At 43.9% G+C, this 25,290-nt stretch overlaps 1 protein-coding gene across 1 annotated transcript in view; it reads left to right on the top strand.

The window, feature by feature from the left end:
• The window catches only part of slc4a4a (solute carrier family 4 member 4a), a 533,895-nt gene that overhangs the window by 144,743 nt on the left and 363,862 nt on the right, over positions 1 to 25,290 (top strand). The window contains 1 exon segment of the mRNA XM_046348253.1: positions 17,510 to 17,670. Coding sequence (XP_046204209.1) covers positions 17,510 to 17,670 — 161 coding nt within the window.

Here is a 25,290-nt window from a genome sequence, read left to right as displayed (position 1 = left end):
GTAGATAAACACTGGTGTCAACATGGTAGATAAACACTATGGTCAACATGGTAGATAAACACTGGTGTCAACATGGTAGATAAACACTGGTGTCAACATGGTAGATAAACACTGGTGTCAACATGGTAGATAAACACTGGTGTCAACATAGATAAACACTGGTGTCAACATGGTAGATAAACACTGGTGTCAACATGGTAGATAAACACTATGGTCAACATGGTAGATAAAACTGGTGTCAACATGGTAGTGTCAACATGGTAGATAAACACTGGTGTCAACATGGTAGATAAAACACTGTAGTGTCAACATGGTAGATAAACACATGGTAGATATGGTCAACATGGTAGATAAACACTGGTGTCAACATGGTAGATAAACACTGGTGTATGGTAGATAAACACTGGTGTCAATATGGTAGATAAAACATGGTAGATAAACACTATGGTCAACATGGTAGATAAACACTGGTGTGGTAGATAAACATGGTCAACATAGATAAACACTATGGTCAACATGGTAGATAAACACTGGTGTCAACATGGTAGATAAACACTGGTGTCAACATGGTAGATAAACACTGGTGTCAACATGGTAGATAAACACTATGGTCAACATGGCAGATAAACACAGGTGTCAACATGGTAGATAAACACTATGGTCAACATGGTAGATAAACACTGGTGTCAACATGGTAGATAAACACTGGTGTCAACATGGTAGATAAACACTATGGTCAACATGGTAGATAAACACTGGTGTCAACATGGTAGATAAACACCATGGTCAACATGGTAGATAAACACTGGTGTCAACATGGTAGATAAACACTATGGTCAACATGGTAGATAAACACTGGTGTCAACATGGTAGATAAACACTGGTGTCAACATGGTAGATAAACACTGGTGTCAACATGGTAGATAAACACTATGGTCAACATGGTAGATAAACACTGGTGTCAACATGGTAGATAAACACTGGTGTCAACATGGTAGATAAACACTGGTGTCAACAAGGTAGATAAACACTGGTGTCAACATGGTAGATAAACACTGGTGTCAACATGGTAGATAAACGGGGCGGCAGTGTAGCCTAGTGGTTTGAGCACTGGTGTCAAGGTGGTAGATAAACACTGGTGTCAAGATGGTAGATACCAACTGGTGTCAAGATGGTAGATAAACACTGGTGTCAAGATGGTAGCTAAAAAATTGATAATCTACGATCGAGACTATTCTACCAAAGGGACATTAAAAACGGTCATATTTTATGTTTCATCAAGACTTGGCTGAACAACGAAATGGATAACATAGAGCTGGCTGACTTCACCGTGTTTCGGCAGGACAGAGTAGCTTTGTCTGGTAAGACGAGTGACGGGGGTGTGTATTTGTCAATAACTGCTGTTGCATGATGTCTAATATTAAAGAAGTCTTGAGGTATTGCTCATCTGAGGTAGAATACCTCATGATAAGCTGTAGACCACACTTTCTACCAAGAGAGTTCTCATCTATATTATTCATGGCGTCTATTCATCACCACAAACTGATGCTGGTGCTGGCACTAAGACCGCACTCAACGAGCTGTATAATGTCACGTGTGCTCCCTCTCCGCATTCACCTTATGACATCGAGTGGAACAGTCACTTTACAATAGTGCATCTAAATCGTAATGGGGGGGGGGATAAGTATTTGGTCACCTACAAACAAGCAAGATTTCTGCCTCTCACAGACCTGTAACTTCTTCTTTATTAAACAAAGCGATTATTATTAACCCTGCATTATAATTATATAAAAGCCCCTTAGATATTCTCACAGATCAGATTTGCCCTAACGCAAAATGCCTCTTAAATATTAATTTAGAATCCTCCATTTCTCTAAATGTAATTATGTATTATTATTTCATCTACATTTCATTTGCACCAAGTTTGGGTTTAAATCAGGAGACCTTCATGCTTCCCTTAATAAAATAATGATAAAAATACTCTTTCAAACTGCAGATGTTTATTTCCACCATCAGCAGGGAATAAATATCACTGAATGACAGAGCATGGGGACTGGTCTTGATAAATCAGTCAGATTTTTATTTGGAAATGTTAGGATAATTTTCCTCTTCACTTGCAGTCACCTGGTAGCCTAGACCAGTCCACACACATTTTTTAACTGTCTGACTGATTAGAGTGGTGTTGATTGCCTTTGACGATCGCTTATCATCTTCAACCGTCAGTGAGTCCATCTTACCGAGTCTACCAAATGCATTGTTTTAAGTACTCTAAAACCAGATTTGCCACAACAAAAAATGCATCAACCCCGAAAAATATATTAATTTATTATTAACCCTGCATTACCATTGTAATACAGATGTTTAGTTAATTATGGATCCAAAATTAATTACTATGGGAATAAATATCCCTGAATGATATGTGGTCAACTATTTCAGCTCCGTTTTTTGCCGCTCTAAAACAAGCATAGGGACTGGTATTGATAAATCAATGTGATTTACATTTTCACTGAATCTCTGTTTGGGTATTGGTTAGCCTACAATTAGGGTGTGGAAATGTTAGGATTATTTTGCTCTAGTACAGTAGCTACTCCCGACTGGTTACGTTGTACAGCACCATATTTTCCAGAAAAATGGGGGTTTCATTTTTCAATTTTAGAAACACCATAACATAGAAACACCATAACATTAATCAAATTAATTAAGGTACATTTCTTAACCTCTCTAGGGTAGCGTCGGTAGCGTCTCATCTGGCCAACATCCAATGAGATTGCAGAGGGTTAAATTCAAATACAGAAATACTCATTAGAAAAAATTCAGAAAACAAAACATATTTTACATAGGTTTAAAGATGAACTTCTTGTAGCTCCCTTCAGTAACCACGAGCACAACCGTTCCTTGATTTTAACTGGCGGCTTTATTCTGTAGTTTTAGTCAGAATTATCACCTTCCGTGAGAACTATAAAGTAAATGAAAAATACAGTTAAGCACACTCTTACAACCTTATCTTACGAGTGACTTATTAGCTTGGTATAACTCTGAAGTGCTTACATACATAACAGTTTAACCGGCGTTATAACAGGTTCAGATTAACACATGAATAAAGGAACAAATACCTCATTGGCTGCTTATTACAGAAGGGAGGAAATCAAACTTCACACTTATTATTCCTGGCATGAATTCACACTTCATCCTAACATACTCTTCAACCTTTATGAACTACTCCCGATGACATGAAAACTTAGCTAACGCAGCGCAGGATTGCCTTCCCTCCAAAGGTGTGTTGCTACAATAACGATCCCCGTTACAACAGTATTAGCTACGTAGTTTCGCTTGTATTATCATTTCCCCCGCACAGCGGACACATAAACAATTCAAACAAAAGACAACGAGATAACCTGTAAGTCTAACTGTCAGTTACACTTCTTGTGAATCCAACCACGGTGTCAAATTTAAAAAATGCTTTACGGCGAAAGCATACCTTACGATTATTTGAGAACATAGTCCAGTTGACAAATTATTACAAACAGTAACCAGCCAAGCAGAAGCGTTACAAAACTCAGAAATAGAGATAAAATTTATCCCTTAATCCCTCGCGCATTTTCTTCTGTAATCCACAGGCTCAAACGCAGTCAAAACAGCCAGACAAAAAATCCAAATTAGGTTGATATTCAATCCGCAGGTTGTTTTTAGCCTAAATGATCTATAATATTTAAACTGGACAATCATGTCGTCATTATAAAAGGTAAACAAGAAATGCACTCTCTCAGGATTTCGCATGAAAAAGCTCTGTAACACATCAGGGTCCACTCATTCAGACTGGTCTTAATCCCTAATTTATTAGAATACAAGCCTGAAACAATTTCTAAAGACTGTTGACATCTAGTGGAAGGCATAGGAACTGCAAATTGAGTCCTAAATCAATGGATACTGTAATGGCATTGAATAGAAAACTACAAAACAAAAACAACCTGTTAAGTCCACCTGACACGCAGGCGTCTCATCTAGCAATCTGGAAATGCAAATCGCTACACTAAATGCTAATAGCACTCGTTAAAACTCAAACGTTCATTAAAACACACATGCAGGGTACTGAATTAAAGCTACACTCATTGTGAATCCAGCCAACAAGTCAGATTTTTAAAATGCTTTTCGGCGAAAGCATGAGAAGCTATTATCTGATAGCATGCAACACCCCAAAATACCTGAAGGGGACGTAATCAAAATATTTAGTATAGCCGGCGCTACACAAAACGCAGAAATAAAATATAAAACATTCATTACCTTTGACGATCTTCTTTGTTGGCACTCCTAGATGTCCCATAAACATCACTATTGGGTCTTTTTTTCGATTAAATCTACCCTAAATATTGATCTATGAAAAGTGAGTGATACAGGAAAAAAGACTGTTTTAAAAAGCAACGTCATTTTTTAAATAAAAAAAGTCGATGATAAACTTTCACAAAACACTTCAAAATACTTTTGTAATCCAACTTTAGGTATTAGTAAATGTTAATAATCTATCAAATTGATCACGGGGCGATGTGTATTCAATAGCTCCACGTCTTCAAATCATGGTCGGAAATCTCTCTTCCAAAACATCCTGTCGGAGACCAGAAGGAATGGGCTCTCTCTTACTCGGTTGACCAAGAAACAAAGCCCAGGCAATTGACAAGACTGGCGACATCGTGTGGAAGCTGTAGGACTTGCAATCTCAGCCCCATGTAATTTGGTTTCCCATAGACAATACATGCAAGTGGCGCATGGATATTTTTCCCAGTTTTCGGTGATCAGTTTTTCTTGCGCTTTCGATGAAACACAGGCTCTGTTATAGTCACAGCCGTGATTTAACCAGTTTTATAAACGTCAGAGTGTTTTCTATCCACACATACTAATCATATGCATATACTATATTCCTGGCATGAGTAGCAGGATGCTGAAATGTTGCGCGATTTTTAACAGAATGTTCGAAAAAGCAGGGGGTAGGCTTAAGTTTAATGAACGTTTGAGTTTTAACGAGTGCTATTAGCATTTAGCGTAGTGCATTTGCATTTCCAGATGGCTAGATGAGACGCCTGCGTGTCGGGTGGGCTTAACAGGTTAAAAAGTAGCGATATTTTGGAGATGATTTTGTTTCAAATAACCGAAAATGAGTGATTGAAATCTGAATAAAGGGAAAAAGGCCATTCATGAACTTGGGGTGAGAAATTCTTACTAATTTGTAAATAAAAGCCAGTTTGTTATTTATAATAATTTATTTATTTTTTTGAGAGGGGGGGTACCAAAATCCCACCATGCCTATTTTTGGGAAAATCGTCAGTCCACATGTCAAATGAAATTCCCCCACTTGTATTTACCCAAGGTGGCAGGTAGCCTAGTGGTTAGAGCGTTAGGCCAGTAACCGAAAGGTTGAAAGGTTGCTAGATAAAATCCCTGAGCTGACATGGTAAACATGTCGTTCTGCCCCTGAACAAGGCAGTTAACCCACTGTTCCTAGGCAGTCATTGTAAATAACTGCAATCCCCCTATCGGGATAAGTGTCATCAACAACCGCTGAATAGATGGCGCTACATACAATAAATATTACTATAAATGAATGAAATCACAAGTGCAATATAGGAAAACACAGCTTAGCCTTTTGTTAATCCACCTGTCGTGTCAGATTTTGATATTATGCTTTACAGCGAAAGCAATCAAAGCGTTTGTGTAAGTTTATCGATCACACGATAAAACATTAAATACATTTAACATCAGGTAGGTCGGTCACGAAAATCAGAAAAGCAATCAAATTAATAGTTTACCTTTGATGATCTTCGGATGTTTTCACTCACGAGACTCCCATTTACACAACAAATGTTCCGCTTGTTCCATAAAGATGATTTTTATATCCAAAATACCTCCGTTTGTTTGTCGCGTTATGTTCAGAAATCCACAGGAAAGAGCGGTCAAGACAACGCAGACAAAAATTCCAAATAGTTTACATTATGTCCACAGAAACTTGTCAAACTTTTTTTATAATCAATCCTCAGGTTGTTTTTAAAATATATAATCGATAATATATCAACCGCAAATGTCTTTCACAGTAGGAGAGGGAAAGGAAATGGCTGTCCGAATTCTGTTGCGCAAGCAAAACTCATGTGACCACTTGACGTGATGTTATCGTTCTGGCTCATTTTTTCAAAATAAAAGCCTGAAACTATGTCTGAAGACTGTTGACACCTTGAGGAAGCGATAGGAAAAGGAATCTGTTTCATATCCCTTTAAATCCAGCAAAGGGAAGCTATGGGACATGGAGTTTTCAAAATAGAAGCCACTTCCTGTTTAGATTTTCCTCAGGGTTTCACCTGCAATGTCAGTTCTGTTATGCTCACAGACAATATTTTGACAATTTTGGAAACTTTAGAGTGTGTTCTATCCAATACTAATAATACTATGCATATATTAGCAACTGAGATTGAGGAGCTGGCTGTTTACAGTGGACACCTTTTCATCCAAGCTACTCAATACTGCCCCTGCAGCCATATGAAATTAACTGACTTTCCTGTTTAAATTTAAAAAAGTTATCTCAACTCCATGACCACTGACAGTTGTTGTTGTTGCCTGATGCAGGACTCTTGTGCCAGAGGAGAGACTCTCAGACTGAAAACACCTCCATTAATTGCCACAGTTTAGACTACCGATAGATCAGTGTTCTAACTCCCCCTCGAAGGTAGTGTGGTGCAATGACAGAATGGCACCATAAATTCTTAACTTTTAAAATAAGAACCACTGTACATCCACTGAGGGCTGCTTGTTGTCCTCAGAACTCCAAAGGTAGAGACATACTAACTCTATAAGCGTTTTGATGCTTTCAAGGTGAGCTCGAGCAGACGGCTCAGGAGACGTAGCCAGGATGCATCTCCGACAGCACTTGTCATACTCCTTCACATAATGCTCCATCTTGGGCCAGAATAAATGTTGCCTTGCCAAATTAAGAAGGCAAGGTCATGCACACCACTCAATGCTTTATCCTTCATACTTTTGGGCAGCACATACTGATGTGTCTTTTGTTTGCTCAAAGGGTCATTTGTCACCCTGTAAAGCACTCCATCTTGGACCCTGAGCTTTTCCCACTGCTTGATGTTTGCAAGGCTTTGTGAATTAAATCCATCCATCTCTCGTCTTGAAGGCCGTCTTTTGCGTTTGACAAACAGGATAGCCCTTGAAATTGTAGGATCAAGTTCTTGGCTCCGCTGAAGCTCCTCGAAAGATATCGCAGGAAGGGAGTCTTGGCCTGGAGATATGAGTTGTTGCACAGACTGCGCTAACTGAACCGCTCGAGCTTCAGTCGCTACAGCCCACTAATTATAGACTTCACAGATTGCTTTCACTACTGCAGAGACACAGGTTAAAGGACAGCTGTCGGACTGATTTCCAGAGATTTTCCCAGCTTGTTTTTTCACTATGTGACTCTGGACCTTCAAGCAAAACACATCTTGATTCCAGTCTTCCCCTATAGCATTGGCTTCAGCAAGCAGACTGCCATAGTTCTCACTGATCAACCTGTGACTAACTAACTTGGCAAATGGGTCCCTACTGAGGGCGTCAGCCACAATGTTCTTTGTCCCTTTGATATGCTTTAGATCGAATGAGTAGGGAGTCAATGTAGCTACCCAGCGTTGTTTACAGGGAGTCAATAGCAGTCTGGCTTGCGCTGGTGCTCTGAGCATGTGCCCCTCTACCCTCCTTCCTCTCACCTTCCTTCCTAATCTGAGCTGATCTAGACAGTCCTATCTGATGAGCGAGTTGTGTGATAAGAATTCCCAAGTCAGGATTGGCCACCTCTGAACTATCTGAGAGGGTGTCACTAGGCATAATTACAGGAGCTGAGGGTGTGTCGTTAGGCACCCGAGTCTGTAATACCCACATGTTTCAAGCAGACCACCGTAATCCCTGTACCCAAGAAAGCGAAGCTAACCTGCCTAAATGATTACCGCCCCGTAGCAGCCATGAAGTGCTTTGAAAGGCTGGTCATGATTCACATCAACACCATCATGCCAGAAACCCTAGACCCTCTCCAGTTAGCTTACTGTCCCAACAGATCCACAGATGACACAATCTCAATCACACTCCACACTGCCCTTTCTCACCCTAACCCTAACCCAAAAGGAACACCTATGTGAGAATGCTGTTCATTGATTACCGCTCAGCGTTCAACACCATAGTGCCCACACATCTCATCACTAAACTAAAGACCCAGGGACTAAACACCTCCCTCTGCAACTGTATCCTGGACTTCCTGATGGTCCGCCCCCAGGTGTTAGGAGTAGGCAACAACACATCTGACATGCTGATCCTCAACACTGGGACCCCTCAGGGGTGCGTGCTTAGTTCCCTCCTGTACTCCCTGTTCACCCACGACTGCATGGCCGAGCACGACTCCAACACCATCATTAAGTTTGCTGATGACACAACAGTCACCGACACCGACAATGATGATACAGCCTATAGGGAGGAGACCTGAGACCTATCTGACCGTAAGGCGCTACAGAGGGTACTGTAAATGGCCCAGTACATTATTGGGGCCAAGCTTCCTGACATCCAGGACCTATATGCTAGGCTGTGTCAGAGGAAGACAGGATTGTGGGAAATGGTGCGTGGCTCCGAAGAGGAACGGGAGGCAGGTGAACAGCGTTTAGCCTCTCACAGTCTGTGCCCTGACAAATTGTCCAAGATTCCAGACACCAAAGTCATAGACTCTTCTCTCTGCTACGGCATAGCAAGAGGTACCAGACTGCCAAGTCTAGGAGCAAAAGGCTCCTTAACAGCTTCTACACCCAAGCCATAAGACTGCTGAACAACTAATGAAATGGCCACCCGGACAATTTACATTTACCCCCCCCACCCAGTTTGCTGTTTATCATCTATGCAAAGTGAATTTACAATTACCTCGACTAATCAGTGCCCCCGCACATTGACTCAGTATCGGTAGCCCCTGTATATAGCCTCATTATTGTTATGTACATTTCTTGTGTTGCTTTTTGATTGATTAGATTTTTTTAACCTTAGTTTATTTAGTAAATATTTTATTAACTCTATTTATTGAACTGCATTGTTGGTTAAGGGCTTGTAATTAAGCATTTCATGGTAAGGTTGTATTTGGTGCATGTGACAAATACAATTTGATTTGAAGAAAATAGGGTTAAGAAAATATTTACTAAATAAACTAAAGTAAAATAATTTAAATACAAAAAGAGCCAAATATATATGGCAACCTAAATAGGATCCCCAATCAGAGACAACGATAAACAGCTGCCTCTGATTGGGAACCGATTCAGGCCACCATAGACCTACATTTACCTAGACAAACCAAAACCCTATAGATATACAAAAAACACTAGACATGCCAAAAAACACACATACCACCCTCGTCACACCCTGACCTAACCAAAATAATAAAGATAACTAAGGTCAGGTCGTGCCAATTTTAAGTGTTTCTAAAATCCAATCCCCTAATTGATTAAGGAATGGAGGAAAAATGATTGGTAGCCTGTTTGGCCTTTAGGTTTTATTGGTATTATGACACGTCCAGTGTGGGGCTCTATTGAGGACAGTTTTATAATGTGCAATGTTCCTCTTCCACTCAGCTCAGCACCAGGTGCAGCTCATCAACTGTTATTAGAGTTGGGGTTAATCAACAGTAATTAGGGTTAGGGTTCATTAACAGTAATTAGGGTTAGGGTTAATCAACAGTAATTGGGGTTAGGGTTAATCAACAGTAATTAGGGTTAGGGTTAATCAACAGTAATTAGGGTTAGGTTTAATCAACAGTAATTAGGGTTAGGTTTAATCATCCCACTGAACTCACTGTTCTGATCAGAACAGTATTTCTCCGGTGGACTTCAGAGATCAAACATAGTATTTAATCAACAGTAATTAGGGTTAGGGTTAATCAACAGTAATTAGGGTAGGATTAATCATCCCACTGAACTCACTGTTCTGATCAGAACAGTATTTCTCCGGTGGACTTCAGAGATCAAACATAGTATTTAATCAACAGTAATTAGGGTTAGGGTTAATCAACAGTAATTAGGGTAGGATTAATCAACAGTAATTAGGGTAAGGGTTAATCATCCCACTGAACTCACTGTTCAGATCAGAACAGTATTTCTCCGGTGGACTTCAGAGATCAAACATAGTATTTAATCAACAGTAATTAGGGTTCAGAGATCAAACATAGTATTTAATCAACAGTAATTAGGGTTAGGGTTAATCAACAGTAATTAGGGTAGGATTAATCAACAGTAATTAGGGTAAGGGTTAATCATCCCACTGAACTCAGTGTTCAGATCAGAACAGTATTTCTCCGGTGGACTTCAGAGATCAAACATAGTATTTAATCACTCTCTCCTTCTCCTTGATTCTTCCAATGTGTCGTTAGATCAAAAGTAGCCTAGTTTTTACAATGTCTTTACAGCTGGGCTATTTAAAGTGTTGATCAAGGTTATGGACCAGGATCTAAGCTTAAGGCTAAGTTCATTGTTAGAACCTTCGCGGAGCATGATTAAACCTCCAAGCTGTTTCCCAAAACCATTGTTACTGAAATTGCACTTGAAAACACTTGTTATTTACTGACAGCATCAGACCACTCATAGAACAGCTAAGTGATTTGTTAATGTGTTTTTGCCCTTTCGCAGAAGATTGCCACTCATTTTTTTAATACATTTGACATTTTAGTAGAAGCACGTATCCAGAGTGACTTACAGGAGCAATTGGGGTTAAGTACCTTGCTCAAGGTACATCAACAGATTTTTCACCCAGTTGGCTCAGGGACGCAAACCAGCAACCTTTTGGTTACTGGCCTCCAACTCAATCATCAAGTTTGCGGACGACACAACATTGGTAGGCTTCATTACCAACAACGACGAGACGGCCTACAGGGAGGAGGTGAGGGCCCTCGGAGTGTGGTGTCAGGAAAATAACCTCACACTCAACGTCAACAAAACTTAGGAGATGATTGTGGACTTCAGGAAACAGCAGAGGGAACACCCCCCTATCCACATCGATGGAACAGTAGTGGAGAGGGTAGCAAGTTTGAAGTTCCTCGGCATACACATCACAGACAAACTGAATTGGTCCACCCACACAGACAGCATCGTGAAGAAGGCGCAGCAGCGCCTCTTCAACCTCAGGAGGCTGAAGAAATTTGGCTTGTCACCAAAAGCACTCACAAACTTCTACAGATGCACAATCGAGAGTATCCTGGCGGGCTGTATCACCGCCTGGTACGGCAACTGCTCCGCCCACAACCGTAAGGCTCTCCAGAGGGTAGTGAGGTCTGCACAACGCATCACCGGGGGCAAACTACCTGCCCTCCAGGACACCTACACCACCCGATGTTACAGGAAGGCCATAAAGATCATCAAGGTCCTTCTGTAGCTCAGTTGGTAGAGCATGGCGCTTGTAACGCCAGGGTAGTGGGTTTGATTCCCGGGACCACCCATACGTAGAATGTATGCACACATGACTGTAAGTCGCTTTGGATAAAAGCGTCTGCTAAATGGCATATATTATTATTATTATTATTAACCACCTGAGCCACTGCCTGTTCACCCCGCTATCATCCAGAAGGCGAGGTCAGTACAGGTGCATCAAAGCTGGGACCGAGAGACTGAAAAACAGCTTCAAGGCCATCAGACTGTTAAACAGCCACCACTAACATTGAGTGCCTGCTGCCAACACACTGACTCAACTCCAGCCACTTTAATAATGGGAATTGATGGGAAATGATGTAAAATATATCACTAGCCACTTTAAACAATGCTACCTAATATAATGTTTACATACCCTACATTATTCATCTCATATGTCTATGTATATACTGTACTCTATATTATCTACTGCATCTTTATGTAATACATGTGTCACTAGCCACTTTAAACTATGCCACTTTGTTTACATACTCATCTCATATGTATATACTGTACTCAATACCATTTACATTTTACATTACATTTAAGTCATTTAGCAGACGCTCTTATCCAGAGCGACTTACAAATTGGTGCATTCACCTTATGACATCCAGTGGAACAGTCACTTTATGATAGTGCATCTAAATCTTAAAGGAGGGGGGGAATACTTATCCTATCCTAGGTATTCCTTAAAGAGGTGGGGTTTCAGGTGTCTCCGGAAGGTGGTGATTGACTCCGCTGTCCTGGCGTCGTGAGGGAGTTTGTTCCACCATTGGGGGGCCAGAGCAGCGAACAGTTTTGACTGGGCTGAGCGGGAGCTGTACTTCCTCAGTGGTAGGGAGGCGAGCAGGCCAGAGGTGGATGAACGCAGTGCCCTTGTTTGGGTGTAGGGCCTGATCAGAGCCTGGAGGTACTGAGGTGCCGTTCCCCTCACAGCTCCGTAGGCAAGCACCATGGTCTTGTAGCGGATGCGAGCTTCAACTGGAAGCCAGTGGAGAGAACGGAGGAGCGGGGTGACGTGAGAGAACTTGGGAAGGTTGAACACCAGACGGGCTGCGGCGTTCTGGATGAGTTGAAGGGGTTTAATGGCACAGGCAGGGAGCCCAGCCAAGAGCGAGTTGCAGTAATCCAGACGGGAGATGACAAGTGCCTGGATTAGGACCTGCGCCGCTTCCTGTGTGAGGCAGGGTCGTACTCTGCGGATGTTGTAGAGCATGAACCTACAGGAACGGGCCACCGCCTTGATGTTGGTTGAGAACGACAGGGTGTTGTCCAGGATCACACCAAGGTTCTTAGCGCTCTGGGAGGAGGACACAATGGAGTTGTCAACCGTGATGGCGAGATCATGGAACGGGCAGTCCTTCCCCGGGAGGAAGAGCAGCTCCGTCTTGCCGAGGTTCAGCTTGAGGTGGTGATCCGTCATCCACACTGATATGTCTGCCAGACATGCAGAGATGCGATTCGCCACCTGGTCATCAGAAGGGGGAAAGGAGAAGATTAATTGTGTGTCGTCTGCATAGCAATGATAAGAGAGACCATGTGAGGTTATGACAGAGCCAAGTGACTTGGTGTATAGCGAGAATAGGAGAGGGCCAAGAACAGAGCCCTGGGGACACCAGTGGTGAGAGCGCGTGGTGAGGAGACAGATTCTCGCCACGCCACCTGGTAGGAGCGACCTGTCAGGTAGGACGCAATCCAAGCGTGGGCCGCGCCGGAGATGCCCAACTCGGAGAGGGTGGAGAGGAGGATCTGATGGTTCACAGTATCGAAGGCAGCCGATAGATCTAGAAGGATGAGAGCAGAGGAGAGAGAGTTAGCTTTAGCAGTGCGGAGCGCCTCCGTGATACAGAGGAGAGCAGTCTCAGTTGAATGACTAGTCTTGAAACCTGACTGATTTGGATCAAGAAGGTCATTCAGAGAGAGATAGCGGGAGAGCTGGCCAAGGACGGCACGTTCAAGAGTTTTGGAGAGAAAAGAAAGAAGGGATACTGGTCTGTAATTGTTGACATCGGAGGGATCGAGTGTAGGTTTTTTCAGAAGGGGTGCAACTCTCGCTCTCTTGAAGACGGAAGGGACGTAGCCAGCGGTCAGTGATGAGTTGATGAGCGAGGTGAGGTAAGGGAGAAGGTCTCCGGAAATGGTCTGGAGAAGAGGGGAGGGGATAGGGTCAAGCGGGCAGGTTGTTGGGCGGCCGGCCGTCACAAGACGCAAGATTTCATCTGGAGAGCGAGAGGAGAAAGAGGTCAGAGCACAGGGTAGGGCAGTGTGAGCAGAACCAGCGGTGTCGTTTGACTTAGCAAACGAGGATCGGATGTCGTCGACCTTCTTTTCAAAATGGTTGACGAAGTCGTCTGCAGAGAGGGAGGAGGGGGGGGGAGGAGGAGGATTCAGGAGGGAGGAGAAGGTGGCAAAGAGCTTCCTAGGGTTAGAGGCAGATGCTTGGAATTTAGCGTGGTAGAAAGTGGCTTTAGCAGCAGAGACAGAGGAGGAAAATGTAGAGAGGAGGGAGTGAAAGGATGCCAGGTCCGCAGGGAGGCGAGTTTTCCTCCATTTCCGCTCGGCTGCCCGGAGCCCTATTCTGTGAGCTCGCAATGAGTCATCGAGCCACGGAGCGGGAGGGGAGGACCGAGCCGGCCTGGAGGATAGGGGACATAGAGAGTCAAAGGATGCAGAGAGGGAGGAGAGGAGGGTTGAGGAGGCAGAATCAGGAGATAGGTTGGAGAAGGTTTGAGATGATAGGATGGAAGAGGAGAGAGTAGCGGGGGAGAGAGAGCGAAGGTTGGGACGGCGCGATACCATCCGAGTAGGGGCAGTGTGGGAGGTGTTGGATGAGAGCGAGAGGGAAAAGGATACAGGGTAGTGGTCGGAGACTTGGAGGGGAGTTGCAGTGAGGTTAGTGGAAGAACAGCATCTAGTAAAGATGAGGTCGAGCGTATTGCCTGCCTTGTGAGTAGGGGGGAAGGTGAGAGGGTGAGGTCAAAAGAGGAGAGGAGTGGAAAGAAGGAGGCAGAGAGGAATGAGTCAAAGGTAGACGTGGGGAGGTTAAAGTCGCCCAGAACTGTGAGAGGTGAGCCGTCCTCAGGAAAGGAGCTTATCAAGGCATCAAGCTCATTGATGAACTCTCCGAGGGAACCTGGAGGGCGATAAATGATAAGGATGTTAAGCTTGTTAAGCTTGAAAGGGCTGGTAACTGTGACAGCATGGAATTCAAAGGAGGCGATAGACAGATGGGTAAGGGGAGAAAGAGAGAATGACCACTTGGGAGAGATGAGGATCCCGGTGCCACCACCCCGCTGACCAGAAGCTCTCGGGGTGTGCGATAACACGTGGGCGGACGAAGAGAGAGCAGTAGGAGTAGCAGTGTTGTCTGTGGTGATCCATGTTTCCGTTAGTGCCAAGAAGTCGAGGGACTGGAGGGAGGCATAGGCTGAGATGAACTCTGCCTTGTTGACCGCAGATCGGCAATTCCAGAGGCTACCGGAGACCTGGAACTCCACGTGGGTCGTGCGCGCTGGGACCACCAGATTAGGGTGGCTGCGGCCACGCGGTGTGGAGCGTTTGTATGGTCTGTGCAGAGAGGAGAGAACAGGGATAAACAGACACATAGTTAACAGGCTACAGAAGAGGCTACGCTAATGCAAAGGAGATTGGAATGGCAAGTGGACTACACGTCTCGAATGTTCAGAAAGTTAAGCTTACGTAGCAAGAATCTTATTGACTAAAATGATTAAAATGATACAGTACTGCTGAAGTAGGCTAGCTGGCAGTGGGTGCGTTGTTGACACTACACTAATCAAGTCGTTCCGTTGAGTGTAATAGTTTCTGCAGTGCTGCTATTCGGGGGCTAGCTGGCTAGCTAGTAGTGTTGTTTACGTTACGTTGTGTTAAAAGAACGACAATAGCTGGCTAGCTAACCTAGAAAATCGCTCTAGACTACACAATTATCTTTGATACAAAGACGGCTATGTAACTAGCTATGTAGCTAGCTACGATCAAACAAATCAAACCGTTGTACTGTAATGAAATGAAATGAAAATGTGATACTACCTGTGAATGCGACCGGGTTGTTGAGTTCTATTCAGAAGACATTGGCTAGCGTTGGCTAGCTGTTGGCTAGCTAGCAGAGTCTCCTACGTTAAGGACGACAAATAGCTGGCTAGCTAACCTCGGTAAATTAAGGTAATCACTCTAAGACTACACACTCTAAACCTAAACAACACAATTATCTTGGAACGAAGATACGAAGACAGCAAAGACAGCTATGTAGCTAGCTAACACTACACTGATCAAGTCGTTCAGTTGAGTGTAATAGTTTTCCCAGTGCAGCTAATCAGTGGACGTTAGCTAGCTGGCTAGTGAAGACTACGTTAGGACGGCGAAATACGATAATTACGCAATTATCTTTGATATAAAGACGGCTATGTAGCTAGCTGAGAAGAAATTGCTAAGATTAGACAAATCAAACCGTTGTGCAATAATGAAATATAATGAAATGTAAAAAGTTATACTACCTGCGGGAGCGACGCGCCTATGCGACCACTCGCTCCAAACCGGAAGCGGTACCATCTACTGTATCTTGCCTATGCCGCTCTGTACCATCACTCATTCATATATCTTTATGTACATATTATTTATCACCTTACAATCTCAATCATGGGCTATTGAAATACATGTTATGTATTCATAAAGCCCTTCTTACATCAGCTGATATCTCAAAGTGATCTCAATCATGGGCTATTGAAATACATGTTATGTATTCATAAAGCCCTTCTTACATCAGCTGATATCTCAAAGTGATCTCAATCATGGGCTATTGAAATACATGTTATGTATTCATAAAGCCCTTCTTACATCAGCTGATATCTCAAAGTGATCTCAATCATGGGCTATGAAATACATGTTATGTATTCATAAAGCCCTTCTTACATCAGCTGATATCTCAAAGTGATCTCAATCATGGGCTATTGAAATACATGTTATGTTCAATCGAGTTATTTTTTCTAATTGTAGGCTACTGTAGCTAGAATATGTACTTTTTGCCTCAATATACTGTATTTCATGATGTGTAACCACAATCTGTGATTCAGTGCGTTATTGAAGCATTAATAGAAAAATCTGCCTCAAAATGGCTATTAGCAGTGTTAGATAATCATATATTACTCAGAGCTGATCCGTCATCGACATTGTAGAATCATTCTAATTTGAAACCAGAAGCCCAATGCACTGGGTCTTTTTAGAATCTATCAGTATCAACATATGACTCGATGATGGACATGGGGAACGTTGCCTCTGCGTGGCGTTTTGGGAAATGCATGTTACATCTTCAGCTATTGTAGGAACGATGCATTGTTAAAATACTCTTGAAAGGATATGCATATTCTTGATACCATTTGAAAGGAAAAACTTTTAAGTTTGTGGAAATGTGAAATGAATATAAGAATATAAGACATTAGATTTGATAGTAGATAATACAAAAAAAACATGTCTTTTTCTGTTTGTTTTGTATCATCATCTTTGAAATGCAAGAGAAAGGCCATTATGTATTCTTCCAGCCCAGGCACAAGTTATATTTTGGCCACTAGATGGCAGCAGTGCATGTGCAAAATTTTAGACCGATCCAATGACCCATTGCATATCTGTTCAAAATGTTGTATCAAGACTGCCCAAATGTGCTTAATTGGTTTATTAATACATTTTCAAGTTCATAATTGTGCACTCTCCTCAAACAATAGCATGGATTATTTCACTGTCATAGCTACTGTAAATTGGACAGTGCAGTTAGATTAACAAGAATTTAAGCTTTCTGTCCATATCAGATATGTCTATGTCCTGGGAAATGTTCTTGTTACTTACAACCTCATGCTAATCACATTAGCTTACGTTAGCTCAACCATCCCGCAGGGGGGACACTGATCTCGTAGAAGTTATTAAGATGCCTTTAATAAACTGTTTAGCTTGTAATATTGCTCTACTGACATCTTGCACTGTTACATGCTTGGTATATGAAGATGGTGTAATATAACAAGGTATATGAATGGTGAAACCTGTCATGTCCCCCCCAGGTGGATCAAGTTTGAGGAGAAGGTGGAGAAGGGAGGAGAGCGTTGGAGTAAACCCCACGTGGCCACGCTGTCGCTCCACAGCCTGATGGAGCTCCGGACTTGCATCGAGAAAGGAACCATCATGCTGGAACTGGAGGCCTTCACGCTGCCGCAAGTCGTTGGTAAGAAAACGCATGTGCTACATTATGACTGACTACATTATGACTGACCAGACCTTTACTACATTATGATTGACTACATTATGACTGACCAGACCTTTGCTACACTATGACTGACCATATTATCACTGACCAGACCTTTACTACATTATGACTAACCAGACCTTTACTACATTATGACTGACCAGACATTTACTACATTATGACTGACCATATTATCACTGACCAGACCTTTACTACATTATGACTGACCATACACTGACCAGACCTTTACTACATTATGACTGACCACACACTGACCAGACCTTTACTACATTATGACTGACCACACACTGACCAGACTTTTACTACATTATGACTGACCACACACTGACCAGACTTTTACTACATTATGACTGACCATACACTGACCAGACTTTTACTACATTATGACTGACCATACACTGACCAGACCTTTACTACATTATGATTGACCAGACATTTACTACATTATGACTGACCAGACCTTTACTACATTATGACTGACCAGACCTTTACTACATTATGATTGACCAGACATTTACTACATTATGACTGACCAGACCTTTACTACATTATGATTGACCATATTATCACTGACCAGACCTTTAATACATTATGACTGACCAGACCTTTACTACATTATGATTGACCAGACATTTACTACATTATGACTGACCAGACCTTTACTACATTATGATTGACCAGACCTTTAATACATTATGACTGACCAGACCTTTACTACATTATGATTGACCATATTATCACTGACCAGACCTTTACTACATTATGACTGACCATATTATCATTGACCAGACCTTTACTACATTATGACTGACCATACACTGACCAGACCTTTACTACATTATTACTGACCAGACCTTTACTACATTATGACTGACCAGACCTTTACTACATTATGATTGACCAGACATTTACTACATTATGACTGACCAGACCTTTACTACATTATGATTGACCATATTATCACTGACCAGACCTTTAATACATTATGACTGACCAGACCTTTACTACATTATGATTGACCAGACATTTACTACATTATGACTGACCAGACCTTTACTACATTATGATTGACCAGACCTTTAATACATTATGACTGACCAGACCTTTACTACATTATGATTGACCATATTATCACTGACCAGACCTTTACTACATTATGACTGACCATATTATCACTGACCAGACCTTTACTACATTATGACTGACCATACACTGACCAGACCTTTACTACATTATGACTGACCATATTATCACTGACCAGACCTTTACTACATTATGACTGACCATACCTTTACTACATTATGATTGACCATATTATCACTGACCAGACCTTTAATACATTACGATTGACCATATTATCACTGACCAGACCTTCACTACATTATGACTGACCATACACTGACCAGACCTTTACTACATTATGACTGACCAGACCTTTACTACATTATGACTGACCATACACTGACCAGACCTTTACTACATTATGACTGACCAGACCTTTACTACATTATGATTGACCATAATAATACTGACCAGACCTTCACTACATTGACTGACAATATTATCACTGACCAGACCTTTACTACATTATGACTGACCATACACTGACCAGGCCTTTACTACATTATGACTGACCAGACCTTTACTACATTATGACTGACCATACACTGACCAGACCTTTGCTACATTATGACTGACCATACACTGACCAGACCTTTATTACATTATGACTGACCAGACCTTTACTACATTATGACTGACCATACACTGACCAGACCTTTGCTACATTATGACTGACCATACACTGACCAGACCTTTATTACATTATGACTGACCAGACCTTTACTACATTATGACTGACCATACACTGACCAGACATTTACTACATTATGACTGACCAGACCTTTACTACATTATGACTGACCATACACTGACCAGACCTTTACAACATTATGACTGACCATACACTGACCAGACCTTTACTACATTATGACTGACCATATTATCACTGACCAGACCTTACTACATTATGACTGACCGTACACTGACCATATTATCACTGACCAGACCTTACTACATTATGACTGACCATATTATGACTGACCAGACCTTACTACATTATGACTGACCATATTATCACTGACCAGACCTTTACTACATTATGACTGACCATATTATCACTGACCAGACCTTAATACATTATGACTGACCGTACACTGACCATATTATCACTGACCAGACCTTACTACATTATGACTGACCGTACACTGACCATATTATCACTTTACTACATTATGACTTCTACTCCAGCCCAGTTCTAGTCCGTATACAGTTTAGTGACTTATCCCAGTTCCAGTCTGTATACAATTTAGTGACTTATTCCAGCCCAGTTCTAATCCGTATACAGTTTAGTGACTTATTCCAGCCCAGTGCTAGTCCGTATACAGTTTAATCAAATCAAATCAAATTTATTTATATAGCCCTTCGTACATCAGCTGATATCTCAAAGTGCTGTACAGAAACCCAGCCTAAAATCCCAAACAGCAAACAATGCAGGTGTAAAAGCACGGTGACTAGGAAAAACTCCCTAGAAAGGCCAACACCTAGGAAGAAACCTAGAGAGGAACCAGGCTATGTGGGGTGGCCAGTCCTCTTCTGGCTGTGCCGGGTGGAGATTATAACAGAACGTGGCCAAGATGTTCAAATGTTCATAGATGACCAGCATGGTCGAATAATAATAAGGCAGAACAGTTGAAACTGGAGCAGCAGCATGGCCAGGTGGACTGGGGACAGCAAGGAGTCATCATGTCAGGTAGTCCTGGGGCATGGTCCTAGGGCTCAGGTCCTCCGAGAGAGAGAAAGAAAGAGAGAAGGAGAGAATTAGAGAACGCACACTTAGATTCACACAGGACACCGAATAGGACAGGAGAAGTACTCCAGATATAACAAACTGACCCTAGCCCCCCGACACATAAACTACTGCAGCATAAATACTGGAGGCTGAGACAGGAGGGGTCAGGAGACACTGTGGCCCCATCAGAGGACACCCCCGGACAGGGCCAAACAGGAAGGATATAACCCCACCCACCCCCACACCACTAGAGGGATATCTTCAACCACCAACTTACCATCCTGAGACAAGGCCGAGTATAGCCCACAAAGATCTCCGCCACGGCACAACCCAGGGGGGGGCGCCAACCCAGACAGGCTGACCACAACAGTGAATCAACCCACCCAGGTGACGCACCCCCCAGGGACGGCATGAGAGAGCCCCTGCAAGCCAGTGACTCAGCCCCGTAACAGGGTTAGAGGCAGAGAATCCCAGTGGAAAGAGGGGAACCGGCCAGGCAGAGACAGCAAGGGCGGTTCGTTGCTCCAGAGCCTTTCCGTTCACCTTCCCACTCCTGGGCCAGACTACACTCAATCATATGACCCACTGAAGAGATGAGTCTTCAGTAAAGACTTAAAGGTTGAGACCGAGTTTGTGTCTCTGACATGGGTAGGCAGACCGTTCCATAAAAATGGAGCTCTATAGGAGAAAGCCCTGCCTCCAGCTGTTTGCTTAGAAATTCTAGGGACAATTAGGAGGCCTGCGTCTTGTGACCGTAGCGTACATGTAGGTATGTACGGCAGGACCAAATCAGAGAGGTAGGTAGGAGCAAGCCCATGTAATGCTTTGTAGGTTAGCAGTAAAACCTTGAAATCAGCCCTTGCTTTGACAGGAAGCCAGTGTAGAGAGGCTAGCACTGGAGTAATATGATCAAATTTTTTGGTTCTAGTCAGGATTCTAGCAGCCGTATTTAGCACTAACTGAAGTTTATTTAGTGCTTTATCCGGGTAGCCGGAAAATAGAGCATTGCAGTAGTCTAACCTAGAAGTGACAAAAGCATGGATTAATTTTTCTGCATCATTTTTGGACAGAAAGTTTCTGATTTTTGCAATGTTACGTAGATGGAACAAAGCTGTCCTCGAAATGGTCTTGATATGTTCTTCAAAAGAGAGATCAGGGTCCAGAGTAACGCCGAGGTCCTTCACAGTTTTATTTGAGACGACTGTACAACCATTAAGATTAATTGTTAGATTCAACAGAAGATCGCTTTGTTTCTTGGGATCTAGAACAAGCATCTCTGTTTTGTCCGAGTTTAATAGTAGAAAGTTTGCAGCCATCCACTTCCTTATGTCTGAAACACATGCTTCTAGCGAGGGCAATTTTGGGGCTTCACCATGTTTCATTGAAATGTACAGCTATTTGTCATCCACATGGCAGTGAAAGTTTACATTATGTTTTCGAATAACATCCCCAAGAGGTAAAATATATAGTGAAAACAATAGTGGTCCTAAAACAGAACCTTGAGGAACACCGAAATTTACAATTGATTTGTCAGAGGACAAACCATTCACAGAGACAAACTGATATCTTTCCGACAGATAAGATCTAAACCAGGCCAGAACATGTCCGTGCAGACCAATTTGGGTTTACATTTACATTTACATTTAAGTCATTTAGCAGACGCTCTTATCCAGAGCGACTTACAAATTGGTGCATTCACCTTATGACATCGAGTGGAACAGTCACTTTACAATAGTGCATCTAAATCTTAAAGGGGGGGGGGTGAGAGGGATACTTATCCTATCCTAGGTATTCCTTAAAGAGGTGGGGTTTCAGGTGTCTCCGGAAGGTGGTGATTGACTCCGCTGTCCTGGCGTCGTGAGGGAGTTTGTTCCACCATTGGGGGGGCCAGAGCAGCGAACAGTTTTGACTGGGCTGAGCGGGAGCTGTACTTCCTCAGTGGTAGGGAGGCGAGCAGGCCAGAGGTGGATGAACGCAGTGCCCTTGTTTGGGTGTAGGGCCTGATCAGAGCCTGGAGGTACTGAGGTGCCGTTCCCCTCACAGCTCCGTAGGCAAGCACCATGGTCTTGTAGCGGATGCGAGCTTCAACTGGAAGCCAGTGGAGAGAACGGAGGAGTGGGGTGACGTGAGAGAACTTGGGAAGGTTGAACACCAGACGGGCTGCGGCGTTCTGGATGAGTTGAAGGGGTTTAATGGCACAGGCAGGGAGCCCAGCCAACAGCGAGTTGCAGTAATCCAGACGGGAGATGACAAGTGCCTGGATTAGGACCTGCGCCGCTTCCTGTGTGAGGCAGGGTCGTACTCTGCGGATGTTGTAGAGCATGAACCTACAGGAACGGGCCACCGCCTTGATGTTGGTTGAGAACGACAGGGTGTTGTCCAGGATCACGCCAAGGTTCTTAGCGCTCTGGGAGGAGGACACAATGGAGTTGTCAACCGTGATGGCGAGATCATGGAACGGGCAGTCCTTCCCCGGGAGGAAGAGCAGCTCCGTCTTGCCGAGGTTCAGCTTGAGGTGGTGATCCGTCATCCACACTGATATGTCTGCCAGACATGCAGAGATGCGATTCGCCACCTGGTCATCAGAAGGGGGAAAGGAGAAGATTAATTGTGTGTTGTCTGCATAGCAATGATAGGAGAGACCATGTGAGGTTATGACAGAGCCAAGTGACTTGGTGTATAGCGAGAATAGGAGAGGGCCTAGAACAGAGCCCTGGGGGACACCAGTGGTGAGAGCATTACATTACATTTACATTTAAGTCATTTAGCAGACGCTCTTATCCAGAGCGACTTACAAATTGGTGCATTCACCTTATGACATCCAGTGGGACAGTCACTTAACAATAGTGCATCTAAAACTTAGGGGGGGGGGTGAGAGGGATTACTTATCCTATCCTAGGTATTCCTTAAAGAGGTGGGGTTTCAGGTGTCTCCAGAAGGTGGTGATTGACTCCGCTGTCCTGGCGTCGTGAGGAGTTTGTTCCACCATTGGGGGCCAGGGCAGCGAACAGTTTTGACTGGGCTGAGCGGGAGCTGTACTTCCTCAGTGGTAGGGAGGCGAGCAGGCCAGAGGTGGATGAACGCAGTGCCCTTGTTTGGGTGTAGGGCCTGATCAGAGCCTGGAGGTACTGAGGTGCCGTTCCCTCACAGCTCCGTAGGCAAGCACCATGGTCTTGTAGCGGATGCGAGCTTCAACTGGAAGCCAGTGGAGAGAACGGAGGAGTGGGGTGACGTGAGAGAACTTGGGAAGGTTGAACACCAGACGGGCTGCGGCGTTCTGGATGAGTTGAAGGGGTTTAATGGCACAGGCAGGGAGCCCAGCCAACAGCGAGTTGCAGTAATCCAGACGGGAGATGACAAGTGCCTGGATTAGGACCTGCGCCGCTTCCTGTGTGAGGCAGGGTCGTACTCTGCGGATGTTGTAGAGCATGAACCTACAGGAACGGGCCACCGCCTTGATGTTGGTTGAGAACGACAGGGTGTTGTCCAGGATCACGCCAAGGTTCTTAGCGCTCTGGGAGGAGGACACAATGGAGTTGTCAACCGTGATGGCGAGATCATGGAACGGGCAGTCCTTCCCCGGGAGGAAGAGCAGCTCCGTCTTGCCGAGGTTCAGCTTGAGGTGGTGATCCGTCATCCACACTGATATGTCTGCCAGACATGCAGAGATGCGATTCGCCACCTGGTCATCAGAAGGGGGAAAGGAGAAGATTAATTGTGTGTTGTCTGCATAGCAATGATAGGAGAGACCATGTGAGGTTATGACAGAGCCAAGTGACTTGGTGTATAGCGAGAATAGGAGAGGGCCTAGAACAGAGCCCTGGGGGACACCAGTGGTGAGAGCATTACATTACATTTACATTTAAGTCATTTAGCAGACGCTCTTATCCAGAGCGACTTACAAATTGGTGCATTCACCTTATGACATCCAGTGGGACAGTCACTTAACAATAGTGCATCTAAAACTTAGGGGGGTGAGAGGGATTACTTATCCTATCCTAGGTATTCCTTAAAGAGGTGGGGTTTCAGGTGTCTCCAGAAGGTGGTGATTGACTCCGCTGTCCTGGCGTCGTGAGGGAGTTTGTTCCACCATTGGGGGGCCAGGGCAGCGAACAGTTTTGACTGGGCTGAGCGGGAGCTGTACTTCCTCAGTGGTAGGGAGGCGAGCAGGCCAGAGGTGGATGAACGCAGTGCCCTTGTTTGGGTGTAGGGCCTGATCAGAGCCTGGAGGTACTGAGGTGCCGTTCCCCTCACAGCTCCGTAGGCAAGCACCATGGTCTTGTAGCGGATGCGAGCTTCAACTGGAAGCCAGTGGAGAGAACGGAGGAGCGGGGTGACGTGAGAGAACTGGGGAAGGTTGAACACCAGACGGGCTGCGGCGTTCTGGATGAGTTGAAGGGGTTTAATGGCACAGGCAGGGAGCCCAGCCAACAGCGAGTTGCAGTAATCCAGACGGGAGATGACAAGTGCCTGGATTAGGACCTGTGCCGCTTCCTGTGTGAGGCAGGGTCGTACTCTGCGGATGTTGTAGAGCATGAACCTACAGGAACGGGCCACCGCCTTGATGTTGGTTGAGAACGACAGGGTGTTGTCCAGGATCACGCCAAGGTTCTTGGCGCTCTGGGAGGAGGACACAATGGAGTTGTCAACCGTGATGGCGAGATCATGGAACGGGCAGTCCTTCCCGGGAGGAAGAGCAGCTCCGTCTTGCCGAGGTTCAGCTTGAG

This window comes from Oncorhynchus gorbuscha, linkage group LG04 (genome assembly GCF_021184085.1).
Source record: "Oncorhynchus gorbuscha isolate QuinsamMale2020 ecotype Even-year linkage group LG04, OgorEven_v1.0, whole genome shotgun sequence".
Lineage (NCBI taxonomy): Eukaryota > Metazoa > Chordata > Actinopteri > Salmoniformes > Salmonidae > Oncorhynchus > Oncorhynchus gorbuscha.
This window is presented reverse-complemented; position numbering and strand designations above follow the sequence as displayed.